General features: G+C 40.6%; 3 protein-coding genes across 3 annotated transcripts; 1 reads left to right on the forward strand and 2 right to left on the reverse strand.

The window, feature by feature from the left end:
• The first annotated feature begins 2,027 nt into the window (after positions 1-2,027).
• On the forward strand, positions 2,028-6,874 carry LOC131240805 (S-adenosyl-L-methionine-dependent uroporphyrinogen III methyltransferase, chloroplastic-like). Its single transcript, XM_058239288.1, has 6 exons — positions 2,028-2,691; positions 3,069-3,146; positions 4,075-4,144; positions 4,229-4,298; positions 5,484-5,691; positions 6,162-6,874. Exons 1-6 carry the CDS (start codon positions 2,059-2,061, stop codon positions 6,309-6,311), a joined length of 1,209 nt encoding a protein of 402 aa, XP_058095271.1. The 5' UTR covers positions 2,028-2,058; the 3' UTR covers positions 6,312-6,874.
• Positions 6,875-8,761: 1,887 nt separating this feature from the next.
• LOC131240806 (uncharacterized) lies at positions 8,762-9,829 on the reverse strand. The gene is made up of 2 exons (XM_058239289.1): positions 9,690-9,829; positions 8,762-9,541 (listed from the first exon to the last, which is right to left on the reverse strand). The coding sequence occupies exons 1-2, from the start codon at positions 9,783-9,785 to the stop codon at positions 8,909-8,911; spliced, it is 729 nt and encodes a 242-aa protein (XP_058095272.1). The 5' UTR covers positions 9,786-9,829; the 3' UTR covers positions 8,762-8,908.
• Positions 9,830-12,452: 2,623 nt separating this feature from the next.
• LOC131240808 (cytochrome P450 CYP72A616-like) lies at positions 12,453-17,579 on the reverse strand. Its single transcript, XM_058239290.1, has 5 exons — positions 17,245-17,579; positions 14,950-15,167; positions 14,263-14,507; positions 13,366-13,765; positions 12,453-13,079 (listed from the first exon to the last, which is right to left on the reverse strand). The coding sequence occupies exons 1-5, from the start codon at positions 17,516-17,518 to the stop codon at positions 12,657-12,659; spliced, it is 1,560 nt and encodes a 519-aa protein (XP_058095273.1). The 5' UTR covers positions 17,519-17,579; the 3' UTR covers positions 12,453-12,656.
• Between the last annotated feature and the right edge of the window lie 4,305 nt (positions 17,580-21,884).

A 21,884-nucleotide genomic window follows, 5' to 3' on the forward strand; every position in this document is an offset into this window, starting at 1 on the left:
GATATAAGGATTTTAATTATTTTAATTAAAATTCTCTATGTAAACCTTACAGCGTTTACCTTTTCACTCGATCTTCACCGTTGCTTTTGCGTCGCCAGGGGTAGACGATTCACCAATCAATGGTTGCAATGGTTGCTGGCGAAAAGAATCCTACCTTACCAGACCATACGTACCAAAGTTGCTAGCCAGATCCGGATTGTTCACCTGGAGAGACCCACCATAATTGAGTTAGCTGCCCTAAAAGTCAGGTCAACAGAATCATCAGGTGGGCGGTACAAATGGAGAAATGGACGGTCAAAAGGGATTGACCAACAAACCACATTCAACGTACACGAATGTTTGCGTGTCTGCTTGGCTACTCTCGCAAGAACTCTTGTGCCCAAGGACAGGTTCATTTACCGCGAGTTATGCCAGAATAAATCCATTGCTATATGATAGCCGTTGGATCTGAGACTTTATCACTGATCCAAACCATTTATGCGATGGGCCTCACCTTGGATGGAGAATATCAAGAGAGCTCTCAGATTGAAATGTTTTAACCCTTTGACTATTTAAAAACTGAGACATAGAGTCCGTACATGGCAAGGGGAAAGAATGATCGAAGGATTAAAATATTCAAGAAACTTTATTTACGTATATTGTCCATTCAAGATCTGGAAGAGCATATAAACGGCTTCGATCATAGGAAGATGACTTAGATCCAACGGCTAAAGTGCGGAGGTATCCTATGACAATAGGTGGGGATGTATGTATTCTAACAAACCTGCGTTTCAGTTCCCACGCACGGTCCTGAGCGCTGCGGGCGAATCGTGAAGTTTCCGAGAGGATCAGGTGTTATCCGAGTAACACCGCAATGGATGTTTCCTTGAGCATGGGGCCCACCTTGATGTTTATGTTATATATGCAATCCGTACATCAGTTTTCCCAGATCATTTTACCGAATGGTACTAAAAATGAACCAGATCCAAGTCTCAAGTCGACCACACCATAGGAAACTGTGGTCACTGACCATTAATAACTTTTTGTGGGCTATAAAAGCGTTGGATTAACCTGATATTTATTATTTACCTTAATCAAGGTTTTTTTTTGACTTATCAACAGGTTGGATGGAAAATAAAAATTACGATTGGCCCTAAGAAGTTATTAACGGTGGATGTTCGATGAAAATTGTTTCGTGTGGTGTCGTCCACTTGAGACTTGGATATGCTTTATACTTTAGATCATGTCATAAACTGATCTTAAAAATCTTATGGACAGCGTGGATATAGAATAAACATCATGGTGGGCCCTACAGTACCCAGGTAGCGAGTCGAGGACTCTCAGGACCAGAACTATGGCACTTCGGCAACGTTATGATATATACGCAATCTCTCAAAAATGGAAACGGATTGGCTACTCCCCCTGCCACCAGCCGATGGCTGATGGTCGATGCTCTGTGGGACTAACCATGATGAATGGGTTTCATCCATGCCGTCCATCTATGTTTCCAGATCATTTTATGGTATGAGACAAAAAATGAGGTATATAACGATCTTAAGTGGACCACATTACAGGAAACAGTGTTGAATGAGCATCGACCTCAAAAATGGCACACGTGGCATGCATGTAACTCAAATGAACCGTCCAAATAGTGGGTCTCAAATTGGATGGGCCCTAAACTAACAATTACAGTGAAAAGATGTCCAAACGAGCAGATCGGTGGACATGCAACGAATAATTGAAATGAAAAGCATTCAACAGCTATCATAAAACAAACAAATTCCCATCCATGTTAGTATCATCCGTTCAATAACATCTCCACATTCAAACCAATCTAAGGTGGACCCACGATGTGGACAGTTTAATATTGAGTCACAGATATGCCACATTACAATCCCTGGACGCATGCGTATGAACCATTAATACTCTGCCAGAGAGCATCAAATGAATGAAAGAGAGATTCATTGAACTTGGCCCTCTCAGCATCAAAAGGCTTTTTTGCCTTTTCAATCTCTTCAAACAGCACAGACTCTTCACTTTTTAAATTCTCTATATATATACTTGGGGTGGGACTTCCAAATGAAGCTTTCTCTACAGTTGGATTTACAGCACTGCCACTTGAATGCAATGGCCCATCTCAATCAGCTCCCATCTCAGATCATCTCCCAACATTCTTCATCTTTCCTCTCCCCAAAACCTCCTCTCTCATTCTCCACTTCCCCTTATGCTACAGCCATCTCCAAAAACCACACCTCCCTTATCCTTCACCCCTCCTCCTTATCCTCCACACCCTCCTCCCCCTTCACAGAAAAGCACTCCTTTGGGAGATATCAAAGGGACAACTGGGTATACAGGGAAGAACCACCTCCCTATTCTTCGTGCTCGCTTGATACTGATTCGAATTCCATCAGAGACGATGACATTGCTCTGCAGCTGCCTGAACTGAAGAGGCTGCTCCAGGTTTTGAGAGAGCGGCGAGCGAATGAGGTCTCTGCCGGTGGTGGAGGAAAGAGAGAGCTGGGAAACGTTTTCTTGGTCGGGACGGGGCCTGGCGATCCCGGGCTACTGACTCTCAAGGCGCTGAGGGTGATTGAGAACGCTGATCTTTTGTTGTATGATCGGTTGGTCTCGAATGATGTGTTGGAGTTGGTGAGAGCGGATGCACGGCTTTTGTATGTGGGAAAGACCGCTGGGTACCATAGCCGAACGCAGGTAGGGTTTCAGCTGATTTGGTGCATTTCATTTTCTGTTGTGAATGTTTGGGGTTTTATAGTTTTTTTTAACCTGGGTTTAGTTTTTTTTTCCTGGGTGTTTGTAGATGGTTCCGAATTCTTTTGTTGGATTAATTTTGGAAAATCTTTGGATTATGGCGATTCATTTTTCCTTAAAAAAAATAAAAATTATTTCTTTGTCTAATTGTGTGGGAAAATGTGTTCCATTGGCATTGATTTTGAAGATCAATTTGAATTCAGCAACTGGGTTGTCAGTTCTCTCTCTCTCTCTCTCTCTCTCTCTCTCTCTCTCTTAATGTTTAAAGGTTTTGTTTGTTTACTTGACAAGTTTACTTGACAAGATTTGGGGTTTTGCAGGAGGAGATTCACGAGTTGCTACTGAGTTTTGCAGAAGCGGGTGCTACTGTTGTGAGGCTTAAAGGAGGGGATCCACTGGTGAGTTTCACCATGCTGTTGAAGCTAAGACCATAAATTTGTTTTTTTTATAGTTTCCTTATCACTGGAATGATGAAAAAGATTTTAAGATTGAGGAAGTTATTAGGCGCATTGAAAAGTTGATGGAATGACTGTATAAGCTCTAGGGAAGATTGCAGTTGTAATTGAATTGATGCATTTTATATGCTGACTTTCACATGAACATACAACTGGTTTATGAAACATTTCATTACAGTCGATTTCATGAAGATCATTGGGGGATTCTAGACATCATGATCATTTCGAATTCATCTTTACATGCAAATCATTGGTACTGCTTTCATTCACCTAATTTAGGGGGCGTTTGGATCGTGAGTTACTTAAGATAAGCTACTTATGCCTCAAGTAGCATATCTTGGTTTCTACTTATTAAATAGATAAGTATGTTTGCTAAACAACATACTTATCAGCTTCTCCTCTCTTTCATCTTTCCTGATGCCTCTCTTCGGCAACTTATGAAAAGTAGAAAAGCTAAAAGAATTAGCTGAAGTGATTAAATAGTTTTAAGTAAAAAAGTTACTTATAACTAATAATAAGCCAAACTTATCTAAAATAAGTTACTTATTTACTGCTGTAAGTAGCAAAAGTAACTTATTTGGTGCTATCCAAATTGGCCCTTACTTTGTTTTGTGACTTTTCAAGATCTTTTTTGCTAATAAACTCATTTACTTGAAAGTAAACTCCCATAATGTGTGGGATCTAGTGCATTTTGCTTGTTAATTCCCAGCAATTTTACGTTGGTTGTCACTAATTGTGTTTTCTGACAACTGGGTTTTTGTCATGAAGGCTACTGCTTCGTTATTCTCATCACTGAATATTATCTTAGCATTAGGATCCACTTGTTCTTTGTGATTGATGGAAAGATGATTGTCCTCTGTGCGGTTTATAGGTGTTTGGGAGGGGTGGCGAGGAGATGGACTTTCTACAACAACAAGGAATTCAAGTGAAGGTTATTCCTGGTATAATAGATTCCATAGAGTTCTGTTTGTGCTTGTAAATGAAGTGTTCAGTGGATGAAGTTTGATTTTGCTTTCATTTTGCAGGCATTACGGCTGCTTCAGGAATAGCGGCAGAGTTGGGAATTCCATTGACACACCGCGGTGTTGCAAATAGGTACTTGCCCTCACCTTTTGCATATCATGTGGTTGTTTGATTTTCCCATAAGAAATTCATATGTCGAGTCTTTTCAGTTTCTAGAGTATGTCATTGTCAAAATCACATATAATCAGTCTCAGTCCTCACTATTCTTGGCTTTGCTTTGCATTCCTGACGAGGAACTCTGGTCTTGTTTGGCATGTTGGAATGATCAATGGAATTTTCTTTTATTCATTCATTCTTTTTTATATTTAGGTTGTTTGTGTGCAGCATCTGTAAAACTGTTAGCAAGCAGGGATTACTGATGGATAGGTAAATTAATGTCCACAAAACAAAAAATACATGATGCAAGAGGAAGAAGCCTTCATTGTAGTTTAGAGTACAAATATGTGGAAGCAAAACCTTGCCTAATTATGGAACTACATCCAAAGTCTTCCCACACTTGTAAGGAACAATAAAAAAGAACAATTTATTTCCTAACAGAGTAAACACATGCATTTTATAATCACTTAACTTTGCAAGTAATCATTTATTTTTCCAGTTACACATTGGGCCATTAGTTTATGGCAACACTAGTGTTAGGAAAGGTTTTTTTTTTTTGTTAGCTTGTTAGTACACCCCACTGTTAGTTCACACTTCACTGTTAGCCACCCCCACTTGGGAATCGATACCATGACCTCAGTGTTGAAATGAGGTATCTTTCACTCAGTCTACCACTTGAGCTATGGATCAGGGTGTTAGTGTTGGGAAAGGTTATTTAGCGTTTGGCCACAGCTCAGCTTTGCTCCAAAGCTGAAAGTTTAAGCAATGATAGCATTGAAATTTCGCTTATTATATCAATGGCCTGGTCAAATGGCTCTACTTCTGCTTTGAGCTATGTTTATGATGTTGCAGGTTGTTTCTGAGGCTGTCCTTGGTGCTCTTGTCAAGAGAGTTCTTTACTGTTTATGTTTTCGGAACTCTTGAATTCTTCGGAGTTGAATATCTTTTCTAAATTAAATTGATGAAGTTAAGCTCATTACTCCAATCCCAAACCATGAAATGCAATAAGACTTTCAGAATTTCAATCCATTCTCTACCTACTGCTGTCTGCAATGGCTCTGAGTTTATGGATTTTAGAGGAGTTGTTGTCTTAATGCACAAATTAGGATGCTGATAATATCGAACTGCTGATATATTTTTTTCTTTTCTTTTTTGCTGCAGTGTTAGATTCCTGACAGGGCACTCCAGGAAAGGAGGCAAAGACCCTCTGTTTGTAGCAGAGCATGCAGCTGATCCTGATTCGACCTTGGTTGTCTATATGGGTTTGTCGACACTCCCATCACTTGCTCAGAAGTTGATGTATCATGGCCTGCCACCTGATACTCCAGCTGCTGCAGTGGAGCGGGGAACTACACCTCAGCAGCGGATGGTGAGAAAACAGTAACTTCTCTAGAAGTTGAAGATTCTTGGCAATTCCATAATCTATGCAACACTGAATTGCAATTGGAGATTTATTTTCCGAATAGTCACTTTAGGAACCAGCAAAGGCTCTATTTGTAAGAGTGGGATTTCCAATATTACCAGCTAAGGCTCTATTTGCAAGAGTGGTATTTCCAATCTTATTCCCCACTCGTGCCAATGTCAGACACATATTTACATGGTTGGGATCCTGTCCAATTATCAGGCAGCACCCGCGATGTATACGCTGTGGCTGGAAAATTAGGCCATTCTGTCTCCGGTGGGCTATTCAATTATCACCTCTGGTCAATCCTTCTTAGCAGTCCATTTACATCGGACACATATCAGCTACTTGATTACTGCATTGGTACATGGTGGGCGCTGCTTGATGGATGACTAAATGGTTAGTGTTCTTGATGCATGAATATCTTGTTGGTGCAGGTATTTGCAGAACTGAAGGATCTAGTGAAGGAAGTTCAAATGGCAGATTTGGTATCGCCGACGCTAATAATAATTGGAAAGGTGGTGGCACTTTCATCATTCTGGCCTCTTTCTTCTAAAGAAGCCCTCATGGTGGAGGAGACTAGATAATGGTAATACTACACAAAGGATATATAACTCACAGCACTGACTGATGGAGGACAGACGATTTTGGTGAGAGAAGCTCAAAAAATAAACAGACGGGCCACGGCTATCTTCATCTGTGTCATCTTCACAATTTTGGCTACCATATAGGATGCCATCTAATGCAGCTGATGCCATATATGAGTTCGCAAGTGAAAAGGCTCATCTGCAGCCCTCTCAGATTCATCTCTTTGATGTTTACTGGAAGATCAGTTCATCCATTTTTGGTTTGTAGTAGTTTGAGCATCTGTCTGAGAAAGAACCCTAGGCTCCATTGAGGCATTTTGGAGGATAGGTGTTGAGATTGGGAGAAGAATGGATTGCTTGTTCCTGTCGACGGAGACAAATATGCAGTTCAAGTGTGTCTAATAAGGTTTGATATTGAAAGGCAGCGAGATGGAGAGCAAAGATGTTCCTCTTGATGATGTCTCAAGTGCGGGATTCTTGTGTAGACTGTAGTAGCAATTCACTTTGAGGTTCTGTAATGTGGGATTCGTGTAGTGACAATTTGCTTGTGATTGGTTTTCTTATGTATTTTTGTGGACCATGATTGGCAAGCAGATGAAAGATTCTGTAAGGGGTTTCCAGTAGCTTGGGCTGGTTTTGTAAGATCATCGCATCTTCTTAGAAGGAAGACTATCTCAGCATTTGATTTCCTTTCTTTGGCTTCTCCATCAGGTCAGAAGAAGGGAGATGCACCTGAAATCCATACAGGAGAAAAATATCGATGCTTTAGCAGTGTGCAATGGTTGATAGGTGGGCGCTAAGAAATTGCACATGCTGCATAGCACTCAATTTAAATTGTCAATCAACAGTGGACCATGATTTAGATGGATCGCAAACAAAAATGTTACCTTGGTTTGATTTTGTAGCTGGACTATTGGATGGCCGGAATTGAAAAACAGTCATAAGTCCCAATTCAACAAACGTCCATCCATCAGAGTTATCAGAGTTTAGGACGGCCCTATCAATCAACTTTTGAGGTGATGGCCTATGCATCGCATGTCCCACAAAAATGGCGTAATTTGAGTTAAGAGGTACTATTACTGAGTGCCTTTGCAGCCACCACTCAACTATCAATAAACTCCCCTCATACAAATACAGCTTAGCAACTTTTTTTTTTTCTGAACCATGATATGTGATTGGCAATGGCCCAGGTTTGCCAGCTTCTAGGTCGAATAAGGCTTGGGTTTGGAATTTAGGACCATGGTAGGGCCCACAAGGCCTGACCCTCATTTACAATTAATAAACAGACTGGGCTTGCACAAAAACCAGTTTGACAACATACTTAGTGAACTGGGCTGTGATAAGGTCTATGCATGGATCTGTAAGTGGCTAATATTGTTCAGGCTGGAGCCTGGGCTTGGGCTTACGCTCTGCTGTCATTGCAGATTAATGATTAATAAATGATAACACGTAGCTGGAAGTGGCCCAGCTGAGCTCGCTGCAAGTCTTCTTTGACCCTGGAAGCAGCCCAACTGAGCTTGCTGCAGGTCTCCTGTGACTGGATCATTGAAATGCTAAGGGCTTGTTTGGTAGACACCTGAAAATTAGTTCATCTTGTCTCAGTTTATTGTAATAATGTATTAGAGGTCATATTTCTTTTTGGCAAGGATTGGAAATTATCTTAATAACCAACAAACTAATTCTCTAATGTGGGGAGAACTCATTTTTTGGCATCTACCAAACAGGCCCTGAGAAAATAATGGCGCCATTGAGAGCCTTTGTAAGTTCTTCAGATTGATGACTTAAATGATCTATCCATTTTTAAGGAGGCCAAAGACAATTTAATTATTATAAATTATCTAGGGCTGAAAATAAAAAAATCACTGAAGAGAGCTGAAGAGGCAATGTGACATGTTGATATGAAGTTTCTAAAGTATCCTCTGAGGGCCTGTTTTTGATAGGAAGAAAATACTGGAAAATGATAGTAAAATTGTAATAATTATTATTTAAATACAAAATTCAGCGTGTATAATTCATTGCTTAAATGCAAATGTAACAGGAGACGGATAAAGAATTTTGAAATCATTATAAAAAATCTCCTATTACACCTAAAATTTAGCGTATTTTTATTATTGTTGATTTGACATTTTAATAATATAGAAATATTATGATCACACTTTTACCACAACTATCCAAATAAAGTGAATCTTGGCTAAATTATATGTGGACTTGAAGACAAGACAATATTATAATATGTAATCATTACACTTTTATAATTTATTATCTATAATTATAATTAACCAAACAAGCTCTAAGCTCATGAAATTTGCTAAAGAACTCTAACCAAACAAGCTCTAAAATTATTCTCTCATGCATTTCTATCATTTTACTAGAATTTAGCCTTTCAATCTTAAAAAAAGTAAACATTGACTTTGAGTTTGCTCTCACTTCAGGGTCAAGGCTTCTAGGCCAAAGCACCAATCCAGCCAAAAAGCTGGCAGGCTTACCATATTGAGTATACTTATTTCTCACAAGCACACCAAATGTTCGATAAAAGTTCTCAAAGAATTGAGCACCAACACAATTTCAAACACAAACACATCCCTATTTCCTGTATGCTATGCTGTTGGGGGATCATTGTATAAAAACTCCTCCACAGTTGCGGGAAAATCAATCCCTCCAAAACCATTTTCATCCATAACAGCAGCTTTTCCCAAAAGCAAGTGAGCCAATCTCAAAGGCTCTTTCTTCTCCCCTCCGTCATTTAAAAAATAACCAATCCACCCCTCTAGCCTTTCCATCTCCTTCTCACACTTGGGTCCCTTCACCCCTGCAACCTTTGAGTAAAACCCGCCATTGCAGAAACAAGACGTGCTCTTCAAATTCCCCCCTTCATGCGCACAATCTGATAAGCCCAGTAGATCCATTAACCGTCCAATATCATCTCCATCGTCCGTTCCGGTGATGGGTTCGTCGTTCGGATCATCAGGCTGCGTTGGGTCTTTCGCGGTTTGCGGGAATTCAATGGAATGAGAAAGGAATTCTTGAGGAGGCTGGCTGTCTTGGAGGAGTCTTAAACTGCTGCTGCTGTTGTCATATGGTTGATGATACCCGAGATAAATGGGAGAGCTGAGACTTTCTACTGTGGATGTTGTTGTAATTGATTTGGTGAGAGGAATTTGAGATGGATTTTTATTGTTGTTGTTGTTGTTGCTGTTGTTGTTATTTTCTGATGCCAGTCTCTTCTCTACCTGTTTGAAGAAATGGGTTTGATTTGGTTAGGGGTATGAATGTAATAACAGTTAGAAAAGAAGGAAGTGTTTTTGGGTATTTGGATATGGAAAAATCAGAAGAAGGAAAGAGGGTGTTTGGTGGATGAGAGAAATGGGAAAAAAATACCAGCTTGAGAGAGGAGAAGAAGGCCGCATGGGGAGATCTGGATTGCATCTCGTTGAGAAGGTAACAGACTCTATGCTTCAAAACTGAAACGCACATAGGCGTTTCTCATCCAATGTTATTCGAACCCGCCGTCGCGTGTGTAAAATATCTGACCTGTGTGAAAGGGGTGCGAGGTCAAGGAGTCGAACCGGCTCGGCCACTTGCTAACCCCTGCTCGAACTCGGTCCTCGAGCCTGATTGGCCAGCTCGGCTCGATTTGGTCACCAGTTGGGGCCAGACCGGTCCGAGTTCGAGCCAAGTTAGCCTGTGGAGCATTTTTACAAACACATGGACTGCACTTTCAAAATCTTACTGTGTGTAAACCAGCAGCAGGGGTTTTACAAGTATTTCATTAAACACTTTGAAACCAACATAAAATTTAATAAAAAAAAGTATTTGTTTCATATACGTATCTTCCTTGCCACCCGCCACAGTTCATTGAGTCATTTCATAAACACTTGGTGAGCAACAATAATATCAAAGTAACTGAGTCACCGAACTGGTTTGATCCGAGTTCGATTCGAGTTGGGTTTGATCTGAGTTGAGTCGAGCTCAGGCAAGCTTGAACTTGGTTCAAAATTTTTTCATGCTCCAAAAATAAGCTCGACTCAGCTTGAATGCAGTTTCAAACTGAGCCGAACCAAACCTTTTCAAGTTGAGTCGAGCGAGCAAACCGAGCTAACTCTGCTCGTGTACAGCCCTAGGTATGCCAGACCATGATAATCATTTGGGATGAAAATCAGCTCATTTATATCGTTGGGTGGGCCACATTAGTTCAATGAATTATAACATCGGCCGTCCTATAGTTTTGATATTCCCTCTTGATGAGTGGGTCAGCTTGATTTTCATACAGATGATCATCCAGAGCTGATCAGGTGTTAGTGTTTCCCTGACCGTTGATCATGGGGACCACCTTTATGTGTGTGTTGCATGTCCATGTCGTCCATCAGTTTTTTCAGCTCAATTTAGGGCATGGACGCAAAATGAAACAGATCCAAATCTCAAGTGGACCCCACCACAAGAACCAATGGTCAGTCAAGGCCCACCATTAAAAGCTTTCTAGGGCCCACTGGAATGTTTTTTTGCCATCTAACCTGTTGATAAGGTCACATAGACCTGGATGAATGGAAAACACAAATATCAACTTGATCCAAAACTTTTTGGGGTCCCAAGAAGTTTTTAACGGTGAACATTCAATCCTTAATATGTGATCTACTTGAGATTTGCGCCTTCTTCTTTTTAGGGCTCAGGCCCTAAAATGAGCTGGAAACACTGATGGACGGTGTAGATATACGACACATACATCAAAGTAGGTCCACTGTCAGGGAACACACCCACTACTGATCTGCTCCTGTGGCCATCATGGTGTGGCCCACCAGTACGAATAAGATATTCTACACATGTAACACATTGATAGGAAAAGAGTGGTATTCAAAGTTCACAAACAGCCAATGTATGGATCTGTTCTCATTATTTTCCATGCCATAAATTAACAGGGGTGGCAATCAGCCAGGCTGCCTGGCCCTGCTCTGTAGGACCAGGGCCATGGCTCCTAAACTTGACCCAAGGGCTGGGTTTGAGCTTGAAAACTAGGCCTAGTGTCCAGGTTTTGCCAGGCTCGGTCAATGATTATGATGCAGCTGGTCCAATTATCAAGTGGGCCACAGCTCTGCAAAAGAATGTACAGGATGAAGGTACTTGTGACCAGTTCCCATATATGGACGGCTTAAAAGGCACCTTGTATTTTGGTCCATGTTTCAATAATCAAAACCATTTATACGGGTACTAACAGAAAATTCTTTGATTGTACTGTACAGACCATGGCCAGGCCTGTTGTCAGCTGCCACCCATGTACAAGGCTAGGTCTCGACTAGCCCACTAGCCGTGTACCAAGTCCACCGTGTTAAAATAAATCAAGACTCAATGAGGCCTTCTAGCTGGACATAAGCCCATCCTATAGGACTCACAGGCTCGACCTGAATCCATTCGAAAACTGGATGGGCATGGGTGATGTAGAGCAGGTCATGGACAATTTCATGGCTAAGATGGACCAAAGAAGGCCCGATCAGAGGCGGATGTGATCAGGACAGTAAAAACTTAAAATAGCATATCTCGCAAATCAGAATGAGTTATTCGACGTACCTTATATGATTTTTGGGTAAGAGAAGCTACTTTAGCCAACCCACTATGTTGGGTTGCCCATGCCGAATTTGCGAGATTCCTTTAGATCGATCGGCGGTCGAAAATCTATTTTATTTTCAATTTTACTATTTATAGTTCGATCACAACTTTTAATCCATTGAGTTTTAGGAGAAAATGGCTTAGAAAATTTAGGGGAATAACATGGTTAGGCCAAATTGGACACTTACTAATTTTGGCCAAAAACATGGCTGTCTATGCATAGGAAGTTTACTATTTATAGTAATGATTTTAGAGAGTTTTGGAGTTTGATTCTGAATCTTCTTCTTAGGTTTGATATCACTATTTAAACTATTGTAAATTTATTTTTATCATTAATCAAGTTATTTTTTATTTTTATTAGAATTTATTTCTTTCCCTCATGGATTTGAGGAATCTTCCGTGGATGGGTGATCAACCTCATCACGTTCTTCCCTGTGTCAATAGGGCACGCGCATGCTAGCCAGCCCACTTGCAAACCTTTTCACCCACATCGAATTTTTGTTACCCGTCACACCACATCACTTCCCCGATACATAAGATGATCAAGTTAAACCCATAACACAACTTGTCAATTGGTGAATCTTGTCGCCATCCGATCTGTATTTTGTAGTCATGATTCTCGGTTCATTACATCTTGTAACTATCATGGATGGATGGAATGACTGATTTGATAAATAAGAAGACTTCTCAAACAACAATTTGAACTTAGGAATGTTTTTTTTTTTTTCCTTCACAACGATAATGTACTCAAACTTTGCGCAAGATAATTTGAGCTCCATATTGAGGTTGGATAGTAATAACGGTCTTCGGAGCATGAACATACAAGGGTGAAAGTTCAAATGAGAAGTGCTGCAGAATCATGGCCAATGCCATCTTAGATTCTATCATTGCAAAGTTCTGGCCAATGCAGATCCTTGGCCCACCCCCAAATGGGAAGAATGCCATCTGATGCTTTGCTGCATTTGAGACACCTCCCACGAACCTCTCTGGTTTGAACTCCTCTGCATCGTCGCCCCAAAATTCAGGGTCTCGATGAATTAGGTTGCTTGGCAATGCAATCTGGACTCCTGGTGGGATGGTGAGTTTCCCAAGTTTCATTTCCTTGTAAGTTTGTCGAATTAGAACGCCGCCTATGTATAGCCGAAGAACTTCATACAGAATCATTGGTACCTGCATTAGAAATTAGAAGAATTTAATAAACCAAGTGTAGACGTCACCACTACAATAAAAACATAATATCCACTGGGTGTATGTGCCACTGCTTGAAAATCATTGAGGTCTTGCATCAGGTGGGCCACACATGTATAGAAAATGGATGGTGACCAATTGCCCATATTCGATGTGGGCACTTGGTCCTGCCGGATGAATGAATACAAGAATTTTAATCATCACAAAAAAGAGTATTAATCACATTGGAGATTATAGAACTGGCAAATAATGAGTGAATCATACTCACAATCTTTAGGTGGTTTAAGCCATTGAAATCTGGTGCATTTTTCCCAAACACTTGCAAAACTTCCTCCCTGGCACGTTCTTGCCAGCTCGGATGCATACTCAACAAGATCATCGTCCACGTCAGTAAAACCAATGAAGTTTCATGTCCAGCAAAGTAGAATAGCTTGCATTCCTCTATTATGTCTTCAGTTGTCATTCTGATGTTCTTGAAGTTCTTTCCATGTTCTTGAGACTCATTACAGTTGTTGTTGTTGGACTCGAGTAACAAGCTTAATAAATCATTGTTACCTGATTCTCCCATTTTCATAGCAATTTCTCTCTTCTCAATCATAGCCCTCAAAAGAGCTGTCACATCTCTGTCCAGCGCCTTTCTCCTAAGGTTATCTTTGGTGGGCAAAAACCTGCATTCACCAATGCAATGATGTTGGTGAGACATCGACTATAATCCTTATTTGGATACTTGTATTGGTATATCCTGGATTGGCCAGTTCAAAAATGTTACCAAACAAAGGACTGGTCAAATCAAAGAGTCACCAATGCAGGATTCAGGACTCCTGGCCCATACAACGAATGGAAGTCCCATAATCCAAAGTCCCAAGTCATTCAACACCGACAATCAATGTGGGTGTTGTTTCTCAAATAAATGCCGAGGATTGAGACTGTAATCAAGACCTATGGCTCATCCACAATGGTCTTTGAATTAATTGAGGTAGTATGCAATGTCCCATCTGAGAATATCTATGCTCAGGTTTTCAGTTTGCATGACTGGGGCCCATGGTCCCATGATAAAGTGGATGGATATGGTATATGTTTATGATGACAGAATACTTAGGCAGTGAGGATTATCACAGAGGAATGGGAATGTCTCGTGGCTAACGAACAAGATGAAAAGAAGTACCTGAAACCTGGGATGTATACAATCCTTCTAGCTTTAGTGAGGAGTAGACCTTGTTCTGCCTGGAGTTCGAATATCCGCTTCCCTTCTTTGTAGCTGCTGCCAAATGCCGTCCGGGAAATGACATCTCCGGCAAACGTCTGAAGTTCCGGCCACACATCCAATTCATAGGACTCTTGTGAACCAATTAACGTTTCCCATCTCTTGACCAACTCACTACAACTCATGGAAAATGCTGGTAGCATGCACTGTAACCAGCAAATTTGTATTGTGTAAGATGTTACAGTTAGTTTTTCTGAAGCTGATGCCTTCAGTTCAACACTTGAGGCCCATTGGGGATACAGACAATTGATCTGATGGGTCCACTGTGAGTTTTGGATGCTGAAAGCTCTCCACGATTGGAAGATCCTAACCCTTCAAATTTGGGTCCTTTTTATTTAAATCTGGACCATTGTTATATATTTATATGTTTTCTCAACCATCAATTTGTGGCATTGGGATCTTCCAAAACAAGGAGGTTTTTGGAGCATCCCCAACTTAAAGTGGGACCTATTGGATATGTGGCATGGATCATTGATCCTTGGGCTCCTTATATTTTGGAAATTAAGTGCTAAACCACTATGATATGACATTATGGCGAATCCTCAGACATTCAATTGAAATTTATGAGAGGAAAGGATAGAAAACAACCTTCAATTTTTGTAGATGGAAGGCAGGAGATAAAAGCCTCCTATGCATGACCCACTTCTCCCGCCTGTAAACAGCAACGCCTGTTGCTAGAAATTTTGTAAGTGGGGTTTGCGGGGGCTTCTCAAAGTGATCATTTCTAGAAAGAATTTCCCTTATCAGCTCAGGATCCATGATGTTCAGTCTAGGCATTGGTCCAAACCAGTTCATTGACATCTTACCTGTAATTTTCCAATCTCAAATATTTCAATTAAGAGAGAGAGAGAGGACATCTTACCTGTAATTTTCCAATCTCAAATATTTCAATTGAGAGAGAGAGAGAGAGAGAGAGAGAGAGAGAGAGAGAGAGATGGTCTACTGTGAACGTAGGGCCCACCTTGGGTGGGTCCCACAGTGATGTATATGCGAAATCCACTTCTTGTCAGGGGACCACAGAAGTACACAGAGATGAATCAAGTGAAGTAATCTAATCGCAATAATCAAGCACAAATACAAACACAACACTCTGATTTTAATGTAGAAAAATCCTTTCAGAAAAAAAAAAAAAAAAACTACGGTACAAATTAAGTAACAAATAATCACTATGAAAGCAGAAATTACAAAAGTTTAGAAAATATTCAATTCGAACAAGCCTCGAATCACCCCAAGCTATACCCTTGGAACCGAATTGGAAAGCTCTTAGATACACTTAATCCTGATTAGCCTTCAAATCTTGCAGATATGCGCTTAACTCTATGATACGTTCAATAAAACCTTCAATGAGACTTCGATGTCATGGACAGACTATCGATGACATGGAACTCCACTTTTATGGCATCGAAATAATACCAAAACAGTCTAGAAATAAAAACATGGAAAATCAAATTTTCTCAATTGCAATTCGATGGGTCTCGATGACATCTAACTTAAGTTTTAATGGCATCGAAACTAAGTTTGATGGCATCAAACAGGTACACAAATAGTCCAACAACCAATTAGAGAAATTATGAAATTCTCGATGGGATCGAGCAGCTTTTCGATGGCATCAAACAGTGCTCAATGACATCGAATGATCTGTCAATACATTAGTAGACTCTGTTTCTGAATTGATTTAAGACAAAAAAAATAAAAATAAAAAATAAAAAATAATAAAACACTTATAACATTAAATATGTCACCCGATGATATAAAGGACTGAAGTTCGGGTGGGTCACACCAAATAGCCTCATGCTGTATATGTGAAATCCAGTCCATCCATTGGGTGTGTCACCCAATGTTACAACCTGTGCTAAAATATGCAATTGAAGTGGGCCACTGAGGGCGTTTGCTCTCAACCATTTCCCTTGCTGCCACCTACCTAAATCCTAGATGGCATGACTTTTTGGCCCTTACACTAATATATGCTATGCATCTAATGGTCGGAGTAAATTTTCCGTACAGCTTACGGGGGAGCTCACCCAGTTTACTCACTTGGACGGTCTCCGGGAGACCATGAGAGTCAGAAAGAACATGTGGACGGTCTCTGGGAGACCATGAGAGTCAGAAAGAACATGTCTAAAATTGATTCTTAATTTAAATGTCTTCTCATGTCCTTTAAATGTTTAGAATTAATATTTATAAAACTAATTACTAAATTAAAATTGTCTACTGTAACTCATGATGTGTGTATTTATTTAATTTTGAGGTGTGTGTATATTTATTTATTTTTGGTGAGGCTTTTGTATGCATGGGTTAGGCTTTTTTTAAAAAAAGAAAAAAAAAAACCGTGGGATAACCCACCTTGCTCAATTTTAATGGATTAGATTTAGATCTAAAATTCTAAATCAGTTATTAAAGGGGTTGGGCTGGGGACCCTCTCAACACGACATTTATTGCACCCTTATCCAACATCACATTTATTGCTCCCTTATCTAACCTCACATTTATTTAGTTTTCCGTTGATCGTAACTTCTGCTTTTCCGTCTTTTCGTAGACTAACAACCAAAGGCGATGGATCTCACGATCCGGAAGGTGGTTTGGTTATTCCCCACTGATGGTCGGTTCCATGGAGCCAGTGGTCTGGATTAACATGGCATGTCCCCACTGATACAATCTCCACAGCTAAGATACTATCGCAGCATGCCCAGCCCCATAAAATTAAAAATCAGAACTAGGAAAGTAACTATTTCAAAAGATAAAATAAAAATAAATAAATAAAACAAAATTTATAAACACGAAGACCCAGAAGATCAACAAAAAAAAAAAAGAAAAAAAGAAAAAAAAAAAAGAAAAAGAAAAAGAAAGAATGTAAAACAGAAATGGAGAACGACATTGCAATACCATACTCCTTTACAGTGTTGTAGAGATGGGGAACGACACGTGGCAAAATCTGGTGGGATAGATTCATGGGCTTTGAGAGGGCTTCCTCCACCATCCATGAATTCTCTCTCAGGTTTCCAAAAAGCAGTCTGTAAGGTGGGCCAGTGAAGCCTTGGGCCCTGAGCTGCCTCTCCAGCTTCATGGGCTTCCACCATACCCAGTATACCAGCCTCACAATCCATGAGACTCCCAACAGACATGAGATTCTCAGAAAAAGAGAGAGAAAGTCTCCCATCCTTTTCAAACTGCTACGGAAATAAAAACTTCTCTACGGCTTGCAAATAACCACGAACCCGCTCGCCTACTACTTATAGACCAAACCAAATGAAGATACCCTCAATCTCTATAGCAAATTACAGAACTGCCACTTATATTCACGCATCATTTTCTTTATTTCAATACCCATATGGATTTTTATTTTATTTTATATTCCTTGCTTACTTCACTTGCAAATGTTGTCCATCTTACGATGGCTAATGGGTCAGGCTGGCTGGCCCCGCCCGCTTTAGGCCATGTTTGTATGGGCCTTAAGGGCCACGGTGGATCAGGGCTTGCAGTGTCATCTGCCTACAAGCCTGATGTGTGGGCGTGGCTGATCAGCTCATCTCAACTGACATTGGTGGGGTGAGTATTTGGATGGTGGGCCTATAGGTCCATGTTTTACGAAACGGATGGGAACTTGCTTTTGGCCTAGCTTATTGGCCACCAAAGTGTTTTGTGAGGGACGTAGTTTGGCTAGAGACCCAAACACCAGCCAGCTAGCTGGTGTCAAAATTCTGTGGGCGCCCATCCATCCATTTTGTAAGCTAATTTTAGGGCATGAGCCCAAAAATAAAGTAAATCCAAGTCTCAAGTGGACCACATCACAGGAAAATAGTCTTGTGGCCCAAAGAATATAGCAGGCGGATTAAAAACTTCTTAGGGACTACTGTAATGTTTACTTGACTTCCAACCTGTTGATAAAGTCACATATATTTGGAACGGAAAACACAAATATCAGCTTGATCCAAAACTTCCGTGGCCCCAAAAAATTTTCAATAATAAGTGTTCAATCCCCACTTTCTTATGGTATGGTCGCTTAAGATTAAGATCATGAGCCCAAAAATGAGCTGAAAGAAATGAATGGACAGCGTGGATAAAACACATATATCATAGTGAGGTCCAATGAGCTTAAAAACCAGCTAGCTGGCTGATGTCAACTCAATGGAAATCAAATAGTTTTTGCCATGAATTCTTGATATTGTAATTTTGGAGGACAGGCTAGGTTCAAAATGGGCCAACGAGATCTGATGGATTGGAACTGTGGTTGAACCAAACCACCCACGAAGGCGATCCCAGTTCAGCCCGGGTTTCAAAACTCAAACCCGACATTCAGGGCGGTAGATGTCGCATCTGTTATGATCAGTATTCTAGACCATCCAAGTGTGGGACCGCATTTTCATATCAACGACAGCCCAAGTATGAGCAAACAACTTCTCATTGAAGAGAAGAAAGAAAAGCAGTAGTCTTTGGATCAGACAATTAGAATAAAGTACTGGATATGTGATTTGCTTTTCTTTGTTTCATCATAGGTCGTCCAGGAGGTGGGTCCCACCACTTCAACTGTCTGATAATGGGTTCCGTGTTTGTGGTTGAGATGGACCGAATATTCCATGCTCTAGCATTGGTGTCGTCTCTTCCATTTGAGGAATCATTCACAGTAAGCTGTATGTTAGTTTAAGGTATAGCCGGCCTTCCTTGTCAACCATGGGGAAATAGGAGAGTGTGGGGTTTTTAATGCAACGGCTTCAGGCCGGTATGAGGTAGTCATCCATTTTTGAAAAAAGAAAAGAAAAAAAAAAAAGAAGAAAGAAAAAAGAGTAAGCTTTGTAAAGATGAAGTTAAAATTTTAATCATGTTTGTCCTTAAAAAACCCAAGCCATGTTCAGGTGCGACGTCACCACAAAGATCGGGCTGGTGCACTTATCATCAAGACCACAGAAATACGTTAAATTAGAGCAAATGGTCGGATGGTTTAATTTAAACCATCCATTATTTTTACACAGAGCGGTCCGCCTGATGAACGGACCAGACTGATTCTTGCACCTGGTGATGCTTACGGTGGTGCTCACCATCTACATGGATAAGATGCCTATACAGGTCACGCCTTTGATCATAACCACAGTTGATGGTCCAGAGCTACCCTACAACCGGTTGTGGCCGAAGCTAACGTGTACTGTAATTGGACACTTCGAATGCATTAGGGCGCTGATTAGCTACTGACGGGTTTAGTAGCGAGATTAGCTATCTCGCTACTAGAGTGACGCCACATAGTTTTGTGGGACCTACCAGGATGTATGTGTATATATCCATTCGGAGAGAGCATTTTAGGGCATGAGCCAGAGAATAGGCCAGATCCAAAGCTCAAGTAGAACCCAACATAGATAACAATGGGACAGTGACACCCACCGTTTCAGCCTTCCCAGGTCTCACCATGATATTTATTTGAGATCCAATCTGTTCATAAGTTAAGAGGGACATGGACTAAGGGAAAACACAAATATCAGCTTGATCGAAAAGTTCTGTGGCCCCAAAAAGTTTTTAATGGTAGGCGTTCAATCCCTACTGTTTTCAATGGTGGTCCACTTGAGTTTGTATCTGCCTCATTCTTTGTCTCATGCCCTGAATGATCTCTCCAAGTGAATGGACGATGTGGATACAGACGCGGATTGCGTCCCACCCCACTGGGTCCGGGCACAGATATGTGGGGCCCACCGTGAAGTAAGTGTTTTATCCATGCTGTTCATCATTTTTCTCATATCGTTTTAAGGTATGAACCAAAAACTGATGCAGGTCCAGTATTTAAATGGACCACTTTGTGGGGATTGAACTTCCACCATTAAAAACTTCTTGGGAGCTGGAGAAGTTTCGGATCAAACTGATAGTTATGTTTTCACTTCATCCACATCTGCATGACCTTATGAATAAGTTGGATGGTAAAAAAATCATGGTGGCCCTTAGAAAGGTTTCAACGGTGGGTGCCATTATGACTGCAGCTTCCTTTGATGTGGTGAACTGGAGCTGTGGATCTGCTTCATTTTTTGTCTCATAACTTAAAATGATCTATTAAAAGAGATGAATGGCGTGGATAAAACACTTATATTACGATGGGCCCCACAGAACCCTGCCCGGACGGATTGCCCGGCGGCGGTAGGAGGCAATCCACGTCCGTACAGGCGAAAATGCAAATACGTTTAATTATACATTCCGTACTGAGTTGCAGCTTTTTCTACCACATGTTTAGGAAATCCAAATCCGAGCCATACAACAGGTCAGCCTCATCATGGATATAACCTATCCTGAAAATTAACGGATGATTGTTGATCTGACCCATCATAAGGTTTGCCCATCTGATGAGTGCACCATCCTGATTTTTATTCCAGATAATCTCAATGATGTAATGGACGTTTTACATGGACCGGATGTCCCACACATGCAACAGATTAGCAACAAAAGAGTGCAGCATGGTGCCTTAACACACTAAGAGATGTACCTGATAATTTCTCCATTTAATCACTTGTGCATTCATGATTCTTTAGTTAGGAAAAAGTCAAAATGTTGTGAGGCAGAGGGGAAAAGAAAACAAGTGAATGATGTAATGGAAAGTTCTTAATTATCTAATTTAAAATTATCCTGATCGAGTTGGGGATTGTTTGTTATGTGGTTGAGGCCGAATCCTCAAAATTGCTTTTAGAGGAATGATGTGATTAGAGTTGAAGAACGCCCTTAAGTTGGAAGTTTGTTATCCTCTAATTTAAAATTACCTTGATGATGGAGATTGGGATTGTTTGTTATGTGTTTGAGGCCGGATTTTCAAATCGTTTGACGAGCAATGATGTGATTATAGTTAAAGAAGTTTGTTGTCTTCTAATTTTAAGTTACCTTGATAGAGATGGGATTTGTTTGTTATGTGATTGAGGGGATTGTTTGTTATGTGCTTGAGGCTGTAGAGGAATGATGTGATTAGAGTTGAAGAACGCCCTATGTTGAAAGTTTGCTGTCCTTTAATTTATATGGCTTTGATGGAGATGGGGATTGTTTGTTATGTGCTTGAGGCCATCCTCAAAATCACAGTGGGCCCACACAGTTTGACTCAACCTGACCATACACTGTCTTCTTCTTCTTCTTCTTCTTTTATTTTTATTTTTTTATTTTTTATTTTTGCACCCACACACATTGCCCACATGATCACTTGAGCACTCGATCCTATGATCTCAGTGTTGAAACAGAGACTGTCTACCAGTGAACTATGGAGCCTGATCCAACTCTATCAAACACAAGTTTAAGAATGAAATGTAAGCTAAAGGTATGCCCAGTCCTGCCCAACTAATGGTAAGTATGCCTCCACGCTTATCTTATAGATTACTATTTTGGGCTGTGTCATTTTGCCCAGCCTATCTACAACCGGTTTCAACCCAAGCCCAAGCCATTTACTTAAAATGGGCCATATTATTAGCCTGAGCCCAACCCGCTATGCATTTAGCTTGGCCTGAACCCTCTCAAAAGTGACTTGGACCAGCTAATCCGTGCACTACTGGGCCACACTCTAAGGAACAGTTAGG

The sequence above is a fragment of the Magnolia sinica genome, chromosome 3 (assembly GCF_029962835.1).
Source record: "Magnolia sinica isolate HGM2019 chromosome 3, MsV1, whole genome shotgun sequence".
NCBI classification, from domain to species: Eukaryota; Viridiplantae; Streptophyta; class Magnoliopsida; order Magnoliales; family Magnoliaceae; genus Magnolia; species Magnolia sinica.